Source organism: Marmota monax, unplaced genomic scaffold (genome assembly GCF_021218885.2).
Source record: "Marmota monax isolate L192 unplaced genomic scaffold, Marmota_monax_Labrador192_F-V1.1 WCK01_AAM20220418_F8-fsc00025, whole genome shotgun sequence".
In the NCBI taxonomy this organism is placed as follows: domain Eukaryota; kingdom Metazoa; phylum Chordata; class Mammalia; order Rodentia; family Sciuridae; genus Marmota; species Marmota monax.
Genome location: NW_026691950.1, coordinates 1,331,681 through 1,349,629, shown reverse-complemented (window position 1 = coordinate 1,349,629; position 17,949 = coordinate 1,331,681). Strand labels below are relative to the sequence as shown.

Here is a 17,949-nt window from a genome sequence, read left to right as displayed (position 1 = left end):
TGATCAATCAGAACTGACCCAAAATGGACCCAGATATTAGAATTAGTGGATAAGATCATTAAAGATGATTATAACTGTAAAGCATGTGTTTCAAAGCTAATTGGAGACATGGAAGACATTTTAAAAACCCAAATAGATCTTTTATGGATGAAAATCACCATGTTTAAAATTTAAAACAATTGGATGAGATTAATGGCAGCTCAGACATGATAAAACAAAGGTTAGTGATTTTGAAAATACAGCAGTAGAAACTACTGCAAATGAAAAAGAAGAAAGAGAATTTAAAAATGTAAAGAGTTTTATCTGTGAGACACTTTTAGCACCGCAATATACAGGTAGGTAGAATCCCTGCAATTAGAGAGTGGCAGCACAAATTTAAAGATATTATAGCTAAAAGGGTCCAAATTTGATTAAAACTGTAAACTCTCAGATTCAAGAAGGTCAACAATTTCAAGCTCAGGAAAAAGGAAGAAAACGACATCACGACACATTACAATCAAATTGCTCAAAAGCAGTGATTAAGATGAAATAGTAAAAGCAGAGCAAAAAAACACTGCACACAGAGGAACAAGATCAAGATGACAGATTTCTTGTTGGAAAAAATGCAAGTGAGAAGACAGCGAGGCAGAAACAGTACCGAAAGAAAGAAGTGGTCAGCCTAGAATTCTACACCCAGAGAAGACATCTTAAAAAAATAAATAAATAAAGGTGAAACAAGGACGTTTCTCAGACCAAAAGCTAAAAGAATTCATGGATAGGAAACCATTATGAAGCATATTGATAAAGTTAAACCTTCAGGCAGAAGAAAAAGATACCAGGTGGAAACATGGATTCACACAATGGAATGAAGAGCACCAAAAATGTCAACCACATGAATAAATATTTAAGCTACTTCTTTCTTAAATCTCTTTAAAGGATAGCTGATTGTTTAAACAAAACTAATAACAAAGCACTAAGGGGTTTATGATAACTGTTAAAGCAAGACGGTGGCAGTGGCACTGAGGTTGGAGGGGAGCATTACGTGGTACACCATCACTCGAATACAGGCATAGACCAAACCCCAGATAACAAAGGTTATAATTAATAAGTCACCAGATGAGATAAAATAATAAAATACACAGTCTGAAGGAAGGTGAAGGAGGAAGAAAACGGCAACGGAAAGCAGATGGGACAAGTAGAAAATGTCAGGATAACAGACTGAAACCTAAACAGGTAGGTAATTCATTATACTTAAAAGACTAAACTCCCCAGCTAAAAGGCAGAGAGACTGTCTGACTGTGGGATCCAACTATATGCTACTTATAAGAAAATAGTTTACATATGAAGATACAAAAAAGTTAAAAATGGAAAAAGATACAGCAGGATAACATTCTGGAAGGCTGAAATGGCTGTGTTACTATCAGGAAAAATAGATATCAGAGCAAAACTATTACCAGAGATTTTAAAAGGTCATTTCAAAATGATAAAGTGGCTAATCTGTCAAGAAAATAAAACAATCCAGAATGGTTAGATACCTAACAAGAGAGCTTCAATATACATAAAACGCTTAGAGAACAGAAAACACAAAGAGATAAATAGGCAGATTCACAATTGTAGCTCTCAATAATTGACTGAATAAAGAAATATAAAATCAGAAAGGATACAGAAGTCTTGAATGTTATCAACCAACTTCGTCTCTAGAATAGCATATATATTCCTTCCAGTTACAAAAGGAATATTTACCAAGTGGATCACTTTCTGTACCATAAAATAAGTCTCACAAATTTAAAATAATTTGTCAGACAAATTATATTCCTTAACCATAATAGAATGAAATCAGAATTCAGTAACAGAAAGATGTCTGGAAAAAATCTCAGTTGTCTGCAAATTTATCAATGCAGTATTTAAAAACCCATGAATAAAATAAAAAATCAAAAGGGAGATTCTAAAGATTTTGAACTGAATAAAAACAAAAAATACAATATACCAAAATTTGGGGGATGCTGCTAAAGTAGGACATACGGGAAATTTCCTCCCACTGAAGGGCTTATGTTAGAAAAGAAGAATGATCTCAAGTAAATGAAATCATCTCCTGTCCTAAAAACTAAAAAAAGAACAGATTAATACCCAAATCAGTAGGATAAATAATGGAGCAGAAATCAATGAAAGAGGAAACAGGAAAACAATAGAGAAAAACCAAAAAAAAAAAAAAAAAAAAAAAAAAACAAACACACCAAAAAAGCTATTTATTTGAAAAGATCAACACAATTGATAAACCTCTGGGTAGACCAATCAGGGGAAAAAAAACACAAATTACGACATCAGAAATGAGACGAGTGATATTGCTACAGATCTACAACTATTAAAAGAATAATAAGGAATAGTATAATTTTATGCCATAACTTAGATGGACGCATTCCTTCAAAGGCACAAAGTATCCAAGTTCACTAATGAATAAAAACAGATAACCTGAATAGCTTGCTTTCTACTGACACCATTGAATTTGTAGTTTAAAATGGTCTTGTAAAGAAAAGTCCAGGCCCAGGGGGGAGAGCTCCACCATAACACCGTGGCTACTTTGCAACATTCACACAGGCACAGAGGTGAGGCTCAAATCTAGTTGGACAGGGACATGACAGAGCAGGCAGCCTGGAGAAGAGCTGTCCCAAGTCATTTCTCATTCACCTCTCTGTCTTGTGGGAAGTTGTCATGAATCAGCTTTTCACCTGCTTTTAGTGATGGCACCATGCCAAGTCTGTCCTTTCAATTTCATAAATTAAGAAATTGCTTAAAAATCACAAGACGCTTATACTAGCAGATCATACCATCTATATTCTGCATAAGTGTATGATTAATCACAGATAACTTCATTCCTCATATTGAATTCAATACTGAAAAATATATAGAAAAACAATAGTAGGAAAAAGTCTAAGTCACAAAGTAAAAATTAGAAATCCTCTATGCTCTATATTAAAAAAGACAATACATACATCTGTCCCATAGATGAGGAAATCACCAGTTAAGGCATGACATAAAATACGGCATTTATCATCCACTGCTGGGAAGAGTCGAGTCTCACGTTCTTCTTGAGCATTGGAGATTTCACTTTCTATCTAAAATGTAAAGATTGTTTGCATAAATGTGCAAAGTGTCCTTTTTCTCAAGTTCAACTACACATTTGGAATCTCAAGACTACCTTGGGCCTGCTTACTCAGAAATATACCTGACAGCAACCACAGCTGGCCTGCAGGGCAGCATTAGGTGTTCCCACCAATCTCTTTGGCTCCCCAGATGAGAAGAGTCAAGATATTTATGTGTGCTGGGCATGGTGGTGCATGCCTGTAATCCCAGCAGCTCGGGAGGCTAAGACAGGAAGACTGTGAGTTCAAGGCCAGCCTCAGCAATTTAGTGAAGCCCTAAGCAACTCAGTGAGTCCCCGTCTCTAAATAAAATATTTAAAAAAGGGATGGGGATGTGGTTCTGTAGGTAACTACCCCTGGGTTCAATCCTCGGTACCAAAAAAAAAAAAAAAAAAAAGAATGAAAAGTTATTTATGTGGCAGATGCCCTGATTTAGAAGTCCTGTCATAGCAGGTGCCAATATTTGTTGAATGAGTCAATGGACATAATTTCGAGGATCCTCACATGTAACATGCACAAATCTAAGAGTCATTGCCTTGCAGAAAGCCCAGAGGTTTATGGTTCATTTGTGGTTCCTTCTAGATGCAATTTACCAACTGGATTATTTTTACTATAAGCAATGTGGTAAAGAGCACTGTTGCTATTTATCAAGGTTCTAGAGAACAGGGCTAAAATGTCACTTGAACATCTCATACAGAAGGGGAAGAGTTTTGTTCACCCTTACCCATATCTGGCTTTCTAGCTAGGCTTTATATACTTGCTGCCTGACCAAGGTTCTTGATAATGAGACATGAGGTTATTCATTATTACTACTTAAACTAGCAGATTTCCAAGATATCAGAATTATACTTACCAAATGTAACTGGACTTTGCCTTCAAAAAGTGCAGAAGCATAGTCAGAATGAAGACAGATGCTAGCTACTGTTCCAAGATATTCTACGTCTTTTAATTTTTTTACACCTGTAGCAATGTAAAAAATTAACATACTGAAATTAGGCAAAACTACCTCATACAAGTATTTGCAAATAATTTTTAAATGTGTGTCTTTGTAAAAATCTTCTGAACTTAAATCTTATTTCAGCTATTGTAAAGAAAATCATAGTAGCCAAATAAATTTGCTTTCGGGAATTCCATAATGGTTCATATGAAACAAGAGAAAATAAGTGAATTAAACCTTAAGTGACAAGAAGCTTAATGGGGTTTTCTATTCTACAGGTTACTTCTCAGGTCTTTTCCTGAAGGTTATCTCTTCTAGAGTAGGGGAAAAAAGTGGAGAGGAAGAGGGAGGGAAAGCTTTCTTCACATGATATTAGACATTACTCAAAGAATAAAAGGGGAGAGGGACCCATAGTTTGTTAAGCTATCAGGTATAGGTGTGCCTAACAAAGCCACTGTGTAAAGTGAGAACCAAGAATCAAGAAATGTGATGGATTCAAACTAAAAAGTTTTTTCTCAGCAAAAGAAATAATCTGTGAGGAGAACAGGGAGCCTACATCCTGGGAGCAAATTTTACCCCTCACACAGCAGATAGAGCACTACTCTCTAGGGTATATAAAGAACTTCACAAGCTAAGCACCAAAAAAACCCAAATAATCCAATCAATAAATGGGCCAAGGACATGAACAGACCCGTCTCAGAAGAGGACATACAATCAATCAACAAATATATAAAAAAATGCTCATAATCTCTAGCAATCAGAGAAATGCAAATCAAAACTACTCTAAGATTTTATCTCACTCCAGTAAGAATGGCAGCTATTATGAAGACAAACAACAATAAGTGTTGGCGAGGATGTGGGGGAAAAAAGTTCATTCATACATTGCTGGTGGGACAGCCAATTTGGGAAGCAGTATGGAGATTCCATGGAAATCTAGGAATGGAATCACCATTTGACCCAGCTATTCCTCTTCTCGGACTATACCCAAAGGACCTAAAAACAGCATACTACAGGGACACAGTCACATCAATGTTCATAGCAGTACAATTCACAATAGCTAAACTGTGGAGCCAACCTAGATGTCCTTCAGTGGATGAATGGATTAAAAAATGTGGCATTTATACACAATGGAATATTACTCAGCACTAAAAAAGAACAAGTCATGGCATTTGTAGGTAAATGGATGGCATTAGAGAAGATTATGCTAAGTGAAGTTAGCCAACCCCCCAAAAACAAATGCCAAATGTTTTCTCTGATATAAGGGGGGGGGGGTGAATCAAAGTGGGGTAGGGAGGGAGAGCATGGGAGGCAGATTATTTCTAGATAGGGAAGAAGGGTGGGAGGGAAAGGGAGGGGGGAGGGGAATAGCAAGGATGGTGAAAGGTGATGGTCATCATTATACAAAATACATGTATGAAGATTTGAATTTGGTGTCAACATACCTTATATATAAACAGAGATGATAAATTGTGGTATATATGTGTATTAAGAATTGTAATGAAAAAAAAAAGAGAGTACATGTAGTGTATAATGGCATAATTTGGTGTGAACATACTTTATATACAGAGTTACGAAAAATTGTGCTGTAAATGGGTAATAAAGAGTGTAATGCATTCCACTATTGTCATGTATGCAAAAAAAAAAAAAAAAAAAATCTGCCTCATGATCCCTTAAACATAGAGTAGCCTCATTTTCCAGATGAGTGAACCAAAGCTCACGGGGTGGAGTAAGTAGGCTACAGTTCACTTAGCTTACAGAAGCAGAAGGGGAATTGAACCCAGCTCCTCTCTAATTCCAGTCTACCCACTATACCATGCTATTTTCACTCCAAAGGTAAAGAAGAAAATCTTTCTAAAAATCACACAAAATTTTTAGAGGATTCACAAAGCCATTCAAATTAAGAAAGAGATGTTTGGACAAAAATGAGTGAAAGACTTGGTCTTAAGAGAAACTTTCAGTGTTATACAGAAATTATATGCTAGATAACAATGCAACAAATGGATGTCGACTTGCCGTTCTCTCCAAGAACATAAAACCAGGCTCGATTGTTCATTCCCACGGCCAGATGATAGAGACCTACTGCTATAAAGTTGGGTTCCACATCAACTGAGACTGTGATTGGTGTCTCCTATAACAGAGAGAAGTAAGAGCGGTAAATCAGCTGTTAAAACTGTTTTGATTTATTAATAAATAAAATAAAAATAACACCATTTTCATACTCCTTCAACAAGGTTGGCTACGGTGACCTCAAGGAGGGAGGTGAGATACGCAATCCTTGTGCTGCAGGCAGCCCCCAGTATGGGAAGCTTGGTCAGGAAAACGTGGAGTGAGCCCCTTTGGGTAGACAGTGCCAGCAACTGGCCATCATCTGTCCAGGACAAGGTACCCAACCCTGAAAAAATTCACAACACAAACAATTAAAAAAAAAACAATTTACAGTTGCAGGCAAGCAAGCACATATTTTTACTTAAGCTACCAGAGGCTTAAAAAAAACTTCAAATATTTTTTTTCAAATATAGTATTTATTTAAAATAGGGAATTCACCATGGATGAGCATAAGAATATGAGTGCAAACTCATCCAATATGGCTCAAATGGAAAATATATATTAATTTTCCAATTCACTTTAAATCTCTGGTTTTAAGTGTGCTAATATTCTGTTAGTCAAGTAGAATGATTTAACATAATTACTAAAATAAGGAGACTATTTTAGGGAACTCTAATGAAAGGTGTTAATTTTATTCCTCCTACAATGAATGCATATTACACAATAACAAACACAGAATTACTCTCTATAATTGAAATGAGAAGATGTCAACTGCTTCAGGAAAATCAATACCTTTATTTTCATCATCCAGGTTGACTATAGCATACATGTCTTTTAATTCTGCCAAGTCATGAATTTTAATGCTGGAAAAAAAGAGGATATTTTAAATATATATGAACTCTATGTAAAATTGTTTTAGTTCACAAAAAAATTATAAACTGTGGAATAGATCAGAGGTCTCCCAAATAGGACATATAGGATAATCTAGTGGGTTAAGGTAAGATAATATTAAAATTTTCTTCTGGTTAGGTTTGTTTGCATATTTGAGCATGTGTGGGCACAGGAAGGGGAGCAGTATCCCACTTAATTCTCTGATCTATATAGCTACTACAAAGGGAAGTTAATATTGTTCTGATGAAGTTTGAATAGGAGAACCTTCTTCTGAGCAGTTTTTAAAAATATTTATTTATTTGTTTGTTCTAATTAGTTATATATGACAGCAGAATGCATTTTGATTGATAGCACCCAAATGGAACACAATTTTTTCATTTTTCTGGTTGTACACAAAGTGGAGTCACCCCATTCGTGTCTTCATACGTGTACCTAGGTGAGCAGTTTAATTATTGTAAGATGACACAAGTGCTCTTTATAACAGGTCACCTTTCTCCCCTGCCCAGAACTGGTTCATATAAAAAGTGGGGAGGTACAACAGAAAGTGCATTAGATTTGGAATCACAAGGCCTAGGTTGAAAGCGCTGAAAAAAATGGGGACATAATATCACTTCCTCAGCTGACTGGGAAGAATAAATAGGTCCATGAAAATGAAAGTCGTATAGTACAATACTGGAGCCCAATAAGCATCAAATTTCTTTCCTCCGTGTCTCCCTCTTCCTCCTCCCTCCTAGTGTTTTCCCCTTACATTTCCCCCCTGTTCTTTTCATTAGTTAATCTTTTTATTTTGAGAAAATTATAGACCCACGTGCAGTTTTCAGAAGTGATCCCAAGAGAGTCCGAAAACCCCTCCCCCCAGTGATGACATCTTGGAAAATTATAGCATAATATCACAATAAGGTTACTGACACTGACATACTCCGCAAACCTTATTTAGATGTCCCCAGTTCTACTGGTACCCAGTAGAACTGGTGTGTGTGTGTGTGTGTGTGTGTGTTAGTTCTATGTAATATTCTAATGTGAGAAACCTGAGGTCCACAACCACAATGAGGATACAGATAGTCCATGACTACAGGACCCTTTATGTTGCCTCCTTCCTCCCCAGCCCCATCTTTCTTTTGCTGGGGTTTCTTGTTTGCATTGGTGCATTATAGTAGTACATAATGGTGGGATCTGTTGTTACATATTCATATTGCTGAGAGTTCTTTTGATTAGCATTGGAAGGTTTTAACTTTTTTCATCCTTTTACTTTTTTTCTTAGTTATATTTGAAGTGAGTTTCTTACAGGCAGCATATAATATGGTCATTTAAAAATCCATTCTAACGGCCTATAAATGATATAACTGTATCGTTTATATTTAATGTAGTCTAGGTAGGTTTGAATGTAGATCTATGGCATTTGTCTTGTTTGTCTCCTCTATCTTTTGTTCCTGTTCTCCTTTTCTTTTCTTCATTTATATTTGAATTTTTTTTAGTATTCCATTTTAATTTATCTATCATGCTTTTTAGAAAAATTAGTTCTAATCAGTTATACATGACAGTAGAAAGGTCTTTGATTCATTGTACACAAATGGAACAGAATTTTTTGCTTCTCTAATTGTACATGAAGAAGAGTCACACCATTCGTGAAATCACACATGTACCTGGGATAATGATGTCCGTTTCATTCCACCATCTTTCTTACCCTCTTGCCTCCCTTCCCCACTTCTCTTTGCCCCATCCAATTTTAGATTATTAGCCCTTTGAGAGTATTTCAGTAATAGCTGCCTCTGTACTTTCTTGGCATTGTTGTCCTCTGATTGCCCTTTCCCAAGTGAGTGGAACTTTTTTTGATTCTTCAGATGCCAGGTAATTTGGGGGTTATATTATGTTTTGAGAATCTGTATCTAACCTAATTCCTTTGGAGAGGGTTAATATTTTTGTTCTAGTAGGCAATCAACCCATTTGGTTATTCTAGTAGGCAATAACTGAGGGTTATGACTTCAATGACAGCTCTATTTTCTAAGCTTCTGCAGTAGAATTTATATGTGTCCATGCACGGCCCACTCAGTGGCTAGTATTGGATCTCAGTTCAATGCTCAAAGTCTTTGGTAAATGTTTAGAATAAGATTTACAGGGGCTGGGGTTGTAGCTCAGTGATGGAGTGCTTGCCTAGCATGTGTGAGGCACTGGACTGGGTTAGATCCTCAGCACCACATAAAAAAATAATAATAATAAAATAAAGTTAAAAAAACGATTTACACATACAAGCTGAGGGGTAAACCTAGGAGTTCATAAACATCTGTTTCAGATTGCTTTCCTGAGTCCCTCCCTCTTTGTTTTCTGGTTCCTTGGGATTCCCTTTTTGGTCCTCTGGGAACCCTGGGGGTCTAGATACCCTGTACTCTGTTGTAGTCCCTACAACTGCACCAGCATCTGTGGGCAGAAAGAAAAATAAGCAACAGGGATTTGTTCCGCTTCCTTGGGACCACAGGTCCTCTAACAGATGAAGGAGGGTACCCTCCGTCAAAGCTTGAGGTGCCTGTGGGTCCTTGGTGCTAATGCTCTTGCAGGCTACTTGGTGGCCAGGGCAGGAGAGAAAAACAAGAATGAAAACTCAAAAATCAGGACATTTCCCCAGTTGCCTCTGATCATTAGGTCTTTCCTTTCCTTCAATGTTTTACAGCTCTCTGTGCTCTGATGCCTGCTTCTAGGATTTGGGCTACCTTGAGTCCCGCCTGAGAGAGAGTGGAGGAGAAAGGAGGCCTCATTGTTGGTTCAGTGGTACTTTGAATTCTGACCTGCTAATATTTACATTTCAGAGACCTTAAATAGCTGCTCCATCATTCTCTCCAGGTTTTATAGCTGTGTACGGTAGGAGAGACAGGGTGCAAAGTGCTGACCTGATTACCTGAGATTGCCTATACTATTTTTTAGATTGATTTTCTAGAATATTCCATATTATATTTTTGCCCTGGGTGTTAAAGGCAGCAGAGGATGAAAGAGTTTTAGAAATCTGCAATTATAAACACATTCTCAGAGTCCAAGAAAGTATGAATGTCAGATTTATCAGTTACCAAAGTCTTATTGATTTTCTTGAGTATTCTCTATATAAACTTTCCTAGCGATATGAGAATATGACTTACCAGTTATCTCCACATGTGGCAGCTTTGTTAAGAGTCTGTGATATTGCAATACTGGTTAGATTATCTTTATGGTTGCGAGTCTGAAATACCTCATGCCCAATTTCTTGGAAGTATGTAGAAATGGCCACGAAAATGCCACGTGAAAAACCAATCATGATGTAGCCATCACCAAACCTGCAGCAACAAAGGCAAAAATATGGTAAAGAAAAAGAAATTTTTAAAAAAGGAGACTCATATATTACTGGTAATACGGGAAATCAGCAAATACCTTAAAGAATATAATTTATCAAGGGCCAACTAAATATCAGATAATATGCTAGGCAGTTTCACATACTTAATCACAGATTGTAACTCAGAAATGCTCTATACAGAATGTTACAGGCAAAACTTTATACATATAATTAGTATGGAAAAACAATGGATTTCTTTCTATAATGAGCTTTTGGTACATACCAACTATAGCAGACAATACTGCCATAGCGCTGCTGAAATTCTAGATCAATTGGGCAATCTGGATCATTTATATTAAAAATACACAAAGTTTTCTTGCCAATCACCGCACTTATCTGTCAGAAAAGATCAGGAGATTGTGAAATAAATTACTTAGTAGTTCTTCAAAAGACCAATAAGCAAATCCAAACAGCTGAACCTAATTTAGGAAAACAATAAACCAAATTTCCATGTGCTACATTAGCATGATAATGTGACTTAACAAAAAATACATCTAGTGAGGTATATTTTGGTAAGGGTCCTTGGCTTTACACATCTTTAACATATCATTTGAAATATTCTAAAATACCTTTGTGGAATAGCCTCTTTTTCTTTTTCTTTTGGTACCAGGGATTGAACCCAAGGGTGCTTAACCACTGAGTTTGTTTTGGGACAGGGTCTTGCTAAGATGCTGAGGCTGGCTTCAAACTCGCAAGTTGTTGGGATTATAAGTGTACACCACCACACCCAGCTGGAATAGACTCTTAAACTCTACACCTCTCCTTGGAACACTATGCAATGTGGGAGTATAAGTCTGACATAGTTTCACTGAACTTATTTCATATTCAGAGTTTAAAGAGTCTTCCATTCTAAGAGGCCAATCTGCTTTTGAGCCACTGGGGATTACAGATCCCCACACTTCTATGGATGATCTAGCCTGGCTTTTTATATCATTACTTCCATCACTTGTAGGTGAGCATGGCTAAACTAGCATTCCTCTGCTACTAACACAAGTTAACACTTAACATAATTCTCAGTGGAAGGTATATTTGTGTTGGGGAGAAAAAAGAGCATGTTTGTTTATTTGACTTCATCAAGAGTGACACTTTGATATATTCCCTGATTCTAAGATGTCAACAATAGTAGTCAATATCAACATAAAAATTGCTTTATAGGAAATAAAGACACATTACTTCATTAAATATATGCATGTTGATTATGCAAATCATCTGGATTTTGGAATATTAAAATGTAGAAAGGAAAATGTAACTAGGTATTAAGGAATGAAAAATTACAACTTTTGAGATCTGTTCACCCAATCGTAAAGAAAAAAAGTCACAGAGAAATCACTAATCTCCCCTGTTTTTGTTACCACATGAATGAACAGAGCAACAGCACCAACTGGAACAGGAAGTTATTCTCATTTTCTGTGATACCAGAGGTCAGCAGAGGCAAAAGCAATTTTCAGGCCTGCGAGACTGAGCCCTACTTTGGATTAATAAGTGACAAACATAATTTATTTTTCAAAACCTATCCAAGAAAAGGAAATAGCTATATTCTACAAAATTACCACAATGACTTGGGCATGGGTTTGATTTAGAATTCTTACTGTGTTTTCAGTAGCAGCACTTTGGTCGCTGGTCTTTATCGTGGCAAATTGCATGTGGCTTGGCTCTGATCTCACCGATGTCTATAAGGATAAAGATATCATCACTGTGAACAAACCCAATATTCAAATTCTTTCTAGAGGACTTGGGGCTTATGGATCTAACAAGGCCCTGGATCTAATTCCCAAAACCTCAAAATACAAAACAAAATACCACATGCACAAATTCTGAATGTTAACAAAACAGATATATTGCTTTTATTTCTGACTAATGTTGGATAAAAAAAATTCATACAAGTAATAATGGAGTGATATGCAGAATAACAAAGTTCTGAAGTAAACCAGATGAAGCAATACTTATACATACATCTCCTACCACGTGATGACTTAAGCAGTATGTCTAAATTTGGAAGGAGACTTCTTAGGGAGCAGAAATGTGAAACAGTTATCTTGTGTGAATAGTGGCTAAACCATAGTGAATTACTGGGATGCTCTGTGGAAAAAAATAAGCTCTTGCATTGGGTCAGTGGAGGAAAAAAATCCAATTATTTATTCGTGATGTCTGATATGGGTACATGGTGGGACAGAGGCATTGTAGCATTTGTATTCCATTCTATTTCTAAAGGGCATTCAAATAGAATGACCAGAATCATAAGGTTTATAAAATTATGTCATAGTAAACAACTTTTATGCTAGATTAATCTTCCTGAAGATCCATTTTAATCATGCTATGGTGATGCTCAGCATGATAGGACTTACTTCTGCCCAACTTTGAGCTTTCCAGATACAGAACCAACTTTCTTCTGTCTCACTTTCTCAGTCAAAACCCACACCTTCAGTTATACTAGGACAAACTATAAGTGTCCCTTCCTATCTCTGTTCATGTTGTTCTGCTCAGACGGAATGACAGATACTGCTAAATGCTTTGCATTATTCATTAAAAAAAGTTTTAGCAGTCCTCTGTGGACTAAATTTGCAGCTTCCCAGGCAAGAGTGATAGTGGCCATATAACTAGGTTCTAGTCATCATAATATGAATGGAAATAAAACAAGCACCTTCCAGATTAAGTCCTATACAGATTTCTTGCATGTCACTTCTCTTTCTCCCTTCTCTGTGACTGAAATACAGATATAATCCTGGTGCACCAGCTTTAACAGAGAACATGACATCCTACAAAATGGCAGATAACTAAGATGGAAGGAAACTGGGATTCTGCTCAACTTTGTGAGGCAGTGGTACCTAGATGGCCTGCCCATCTCTCTGCTATTACATGAGTAAGAGAAAGAGAGAGGGGGGGAAAAAACAAAAAAACACCCAAACGCCATATTCTTACAGTCTCTATAATTTGGGGTCTCTTTGTTAACATTTTAGCCTTCTGTCTTTTAAAGATTCACAATCCAACTTTCATTGATTTTCTCCATCTCCTAAATGCTATAGGACTTGCAAATTATATCACAAAATTTGACAACTCGTAATGTAAGGTCATGCATGTTTTAGATGATTAGGGACGTCTTCTTGAGGTGGGGCCCTATTGCCAGCAGCCTCTGGCTTCATGGTGGGAATGTGGAGAGGATGAGAAATCACATGGTGAGACAGGAAGCCAGAGAGCAACTCTGTTATAACCCTTCTCATGAGGGCTAACCAGGATCCCTTGAGGACTACATTAATTTCTTTCTGTCCTCTGAGACTCTGTTGCCTCCCATTATCTCCCAACATTGTCACACTGGGGACCAATCTTCCATCACATGACCCTTTGAGGGTCATTCAAACCACATTCAAATCACAGCATATTCCATGCAGAGATCCTTGGGGCAAAAAAATGAGGAAGACTTCCAGTGAAGAGGTACTAAGACCCCAAGTCTAGCAACCCATAAGGAATTGAACTCTATCAACAATCACATGAGTGAGGTTAGAAGCAGATCCCACCTCCCTGTAAGGCCTTCAGAGGAGACTGCAGCCCTGTCTGGCAACATGCTCACAGGCTTGTGAGAGACCTTGACATAGAGGCACCCAGAGAAGCTGTGTCTGGATTCCTCATCCACAAAAACTATGAAATAACAGATGTTTAAGCTACTTCATTTTGAACTAATTTATTATGTATAATAGTTGGCTAATCCAGAGTCATATTTTATACTGCTTCTCTCCATAGCAGTACTGTATACCTGACAGATAGTCCGGAAAAGGTGTTAGTCGATATTTCTCTAGCATTACTAAATTGTAAACAGTAGTCCAAAGCAAAATTTTCCTGTTGGTTATTTCTCCTATTGATTATGTACCTATTGGCAACCAAATTCTCTCATGGAGAGAGCCTCTAAAAATCTAATCAATCTTGGGAAATTTAAATGGTAGTAAAATTTTAATCTTGAAATTAAATGTAATCAGGATTACTTTGGAAGTAATTTAACATGTTTGGTAAAGATATGGACTTTAGAATCAGGCAAGTCTGATTAAGATCCACCAGTTATCACATTTATATTGTCAATACACATATATAAAATACGAGTTAGTTCACGAACATACTACTATAACCACAGCTGATAATCTATGCTAATACAACAGGGAAATATACACAGGAGGATATCTGAATTAGTATTCATACTAAAGAAAAATGTCCTAATATTACATGAAGAGAAAGTTTTTTGACACTTAAAACATAAAATTATTGCATATATAAACACAGAGACTTTAAAATTTTATAGATTAGTTTGATAAACAAACTATTTATTTTTTTATTTTTATTTTTTTGGTGGTGTTAGTGATTGAACCCAGGGCCTTGTTCATGTGAGGCAAGCACTCTACCAACTGAGCTACATCCCCAGCCCTGACAAACTATTTTTTTTTAATATTTATTTTTTAGTTGTAGTTGGACACAATACATTTATTTTATTTATTTATTTTTATGTGGTGCTGAGGATTGAACCTAGGACCTTGCGTGTGCTAGGTGAACACTCTACCGCTGAGTCATAACCCCAGCCCAATAGACAAACTATTTTGAGGAAAAATTTGAATATATCAGACCACAGAGACATTACTATATTACCTGTCTTATTGTGTCCCCCTCCTGGTTACTAACTGTAATTATTTTATCTTCACCACCTAAAGCAAGCAGATTTTCTGTACTCCAACATCCACATGTGATTCTTTTGGTATGTTTTCCTAAGGAAAAAAAAAAGATAATTTTTGTATAGCCACATGGAGTTCTCAAAATAAATAAATAAATAAATGAATCTGTGATGCCAGTCTGAAAATTTAGGTGATATACCATGGGATTCAATAACAAAGAATTTAGAATATCTTCAAAGCAGTTAGTGTCTGCACAACCTTATTTAAAACAGTTTATTACTAAGTTATAAATCAAGAAAAAGGTACATAAGGTTAATGCTCTTTCCAAATTTTATCTGGATTTAAGCACATAAAAAGATATTCTGATCCTTGACAAATTTTGTTTGTTTACAACTAATAAAGCCTGTAACAATAATGTCCTTAAGAGAAGTAAATCCCAAAGCAGTGATATCATCTTTACTTATAATCAGCTCCACAATTTACCATGGTCTGGTAAATCATGAAGTAGAAAGAACACTCATAGTTTTAATCACTCATGATACTTCACGGTAATGCTAAGGCAAAAATATGAATGAACCTGAGTTTCTTAGCTAGTAATAGTAGATAACCACTAAGGATCAGAAACTTTCTCTGAGCTTTCCAGTCAGCACAATAACTCTCTCTCTCTCTCTCTGAAATAATAAAAGAATAATGAAATGAAAAAAATATGTACATGCTTAGTATAGATAGATTTTTTTTTTTCTGAATATATTTGATTTGTGGCTGGGTGAGCCTGAGGATGTAGAACCCCCAAATATGGAGGGCCAACTGTATTCTATGGCAGGGCAAGAGCTTAGGCAGGGAGACCAAAGAAGAGGAGACTACAGAAATTCAGATGGAAAATACGAAGGCCCATGCCCTGATAGCAGCAGGAGAGGTAATGAGACAGGCAGGAATCTGGGGATATTTGGAGGTAGAAACCAGAGTTTCTGATAAACGAGACATGGAAAGTATGAGAAAGAAAAGGGTCAAGGGCAATGTAAAGTTTGGCCTCACAATTTGAAATGATAAAATGTCATCAGCAAGAAGAGGGACGCTGTGGGCCAAGAGGGTTTTGGAGATATTAAATCTGAAGCATGTACTTGACATCTCTTTGAAGATGTTGAGGAAGCAGCTGGATGTATGAGTGTGTGGTATGGAAGAGAGATAAATTAAGGAGTTTTCAGGATACAGGGAGTATTTCAAATCAGGAGACCAGAGCACCGACGTGAAGAGAACATTCAGAGAACAGACTGGAGAAACAGAGATTTTGCTGATTGCATACTGAGGGACTCTGGTATACAGGGGAGGGAAAAGGACTATGTGAGGAAGGTGGAAAGATGCCCAAGACAAACTCCTTTCCTTACGCAAGAAAGGGAGAAGAAGGTCTTCCCTCTTTCTTCCTATAAACCCAAAGGCCCTTTTGCTTCCAGTGCTCAGAACTCGGGTTAGCCTTACGATAAAAGCCAACCTCTGTCCCCACTTGTAGTGCTCAGGGCACTTTACATATTATCAACTCATTTAATTAACATTAACTCACAATTAACATACTATGTAACTGAGATGGGAACTGTGTTACAGGAAACTGGCATCATTTAATTAAACTCTTCTAACTTGGATTCATGCATATTTGAACCAGGCAAAGCAAGAACTGCTTGTATCTTGTCTAGTTCAAGAAAAGTAAGTGCAACTTGGAACAAGGTCATAGATCCTTAGTTACTGCAAAGTGCTGACATCTCATGCAACCATCAGCTGCTATTAGAAATGGGATGGCTGGGTTTTAGAAAGCAAGTTAGAAAAAAAAGCAGAGTCACAAGTCACAGTCACCTGTGAGAAAGGCAGGTTTAAGTTTAACTAAAGGACCCAAAATCTGTAATTAATCTGCATCTCTTAAGGTCCATTTTACATAGTTATTAAATAAGGAAGTAAGCAGCATCAATATTCATATTAAATTGAAGAGCAAAATAACGTACACATGTCAAATGCCTTATTAAAAAATAATCATGGGCAATTATTTTCTTATACCATGAGTGTCACAATTTCTGGGGCTTAAAAATTAGCTGATGAGATCTACCTTCAGATAAGTGGGAAATAAAAAATGCCTACTCAAGTCAAACAGATAATTTATATGATAAATTTGATTTTTGTAACTTCAAAAATTTTAGTTTAATCTTTCAAATAGGTCAATGACATTACTGTTTAGCTGTAGAATTAAAATTAATATTAAAGAGATACATAAAGGTGAAAATAATTTGAAAGGATTAACTGTCCTTAATGGAAAGGTACTCAAGTATTCTGTAGGTGCCACTACCTCTGGAGTTTAATACCTTTGTTAGCAGTAAGTTATAACTTTTTCTGGCCACCTGCATTAAGCCCAATAGTTCCACAAGTCAGCAGCATGATGTTAACTGAAAAGAACCAATACTGCATCTTCAAGGGTATTCAGAGGGCACAGGCCAGGTGACCAAAGGGTGGGGGATTCAAAGAGCCTGAAACTAGGTCAGACAAGAAACAAACACTTCCTAGCCACATACCTGAGGCAAACAGAACTCAGCCCAACACCTAAATTTATCTATTTTTTTTTTTAGTTATAGATGTATACAAACCTTTGTTTTATTTATTTTTTTATGTGGTGCAGAGGATTGAACCCAGTGCCTCACACTTACTAGACAAGTGCCACAATTCCAAACCCTCAACATCTAGATTTAATTGGTGTTTGGACAGAGTGAGGTGTCAGAATTAGGAATCTGAATATACTTCACTTAAACAATTACCAAATGTTTTGGTTCACCTACTACATGGACTAAAATTGTTACATTATAACATAACTAAAGTTCACCTTGAAAGATACAAGCTGGGTGAGAAAAGGACAAATGGAATCCATATCATTATTGTCTTGTTGCCCAAAGACATCAGCTGACCTTAACCCTGGGA

The 17,949-nt window shown here is 36.6% G+C and overlaps 1 protein-coding gene across 1 annotated transcript in view; it reads right to left on the bottom strand.

The window, feature by feature from the left end:
* Positions 1 to 17,949, bottom strand: part of Wdr19 (WD repeat domain 19) — a 73,562-nt gene that overhangs the window by 46,359 nt on the left and 9,254 nt on the right. The window contains exons 6-14 of the mRNA XM_046450441.1: positions 14,975 to 15,090; positions 11,938 to 12,018; positions 10,572 to 10,684; positions 10,119 to 10,292; positions 6,895 to 6,965; positions 6,276 to 6,448; positions 6,070 to 6,184; positions 3,973 to 4,079; positions 2,970 to 3,092 (exon numbers count right to left, since the gene is read on the bottom strand). Coding sequence (XP_046306397.1) covers positions 2,970 to 3,092; positions 3,973 to 4,079; positions 6,070 to 6,184; positions 6,276 to 6,448; positions 6,895 to 6,965; positions 10,119 to 10,292; positions 10,572 to 10,684; positions 11,938 to 12,018; positions 14,975 to 15,090 — 1,073 coding nt within the window. The remainder of the gene's footprint in view (positions 1 to 2,969; positions 3,093 to 3,972; positions 4,080 to 6,069; positions 6,185 to 6,275; positions 6,449 to 6,894; positions 6,966 to 10,118; positions 10,293 to 10,571; positions 10,685 to 11,937; positions 12,019 to 14,974; positions 15,091 to 17,949) is intronic.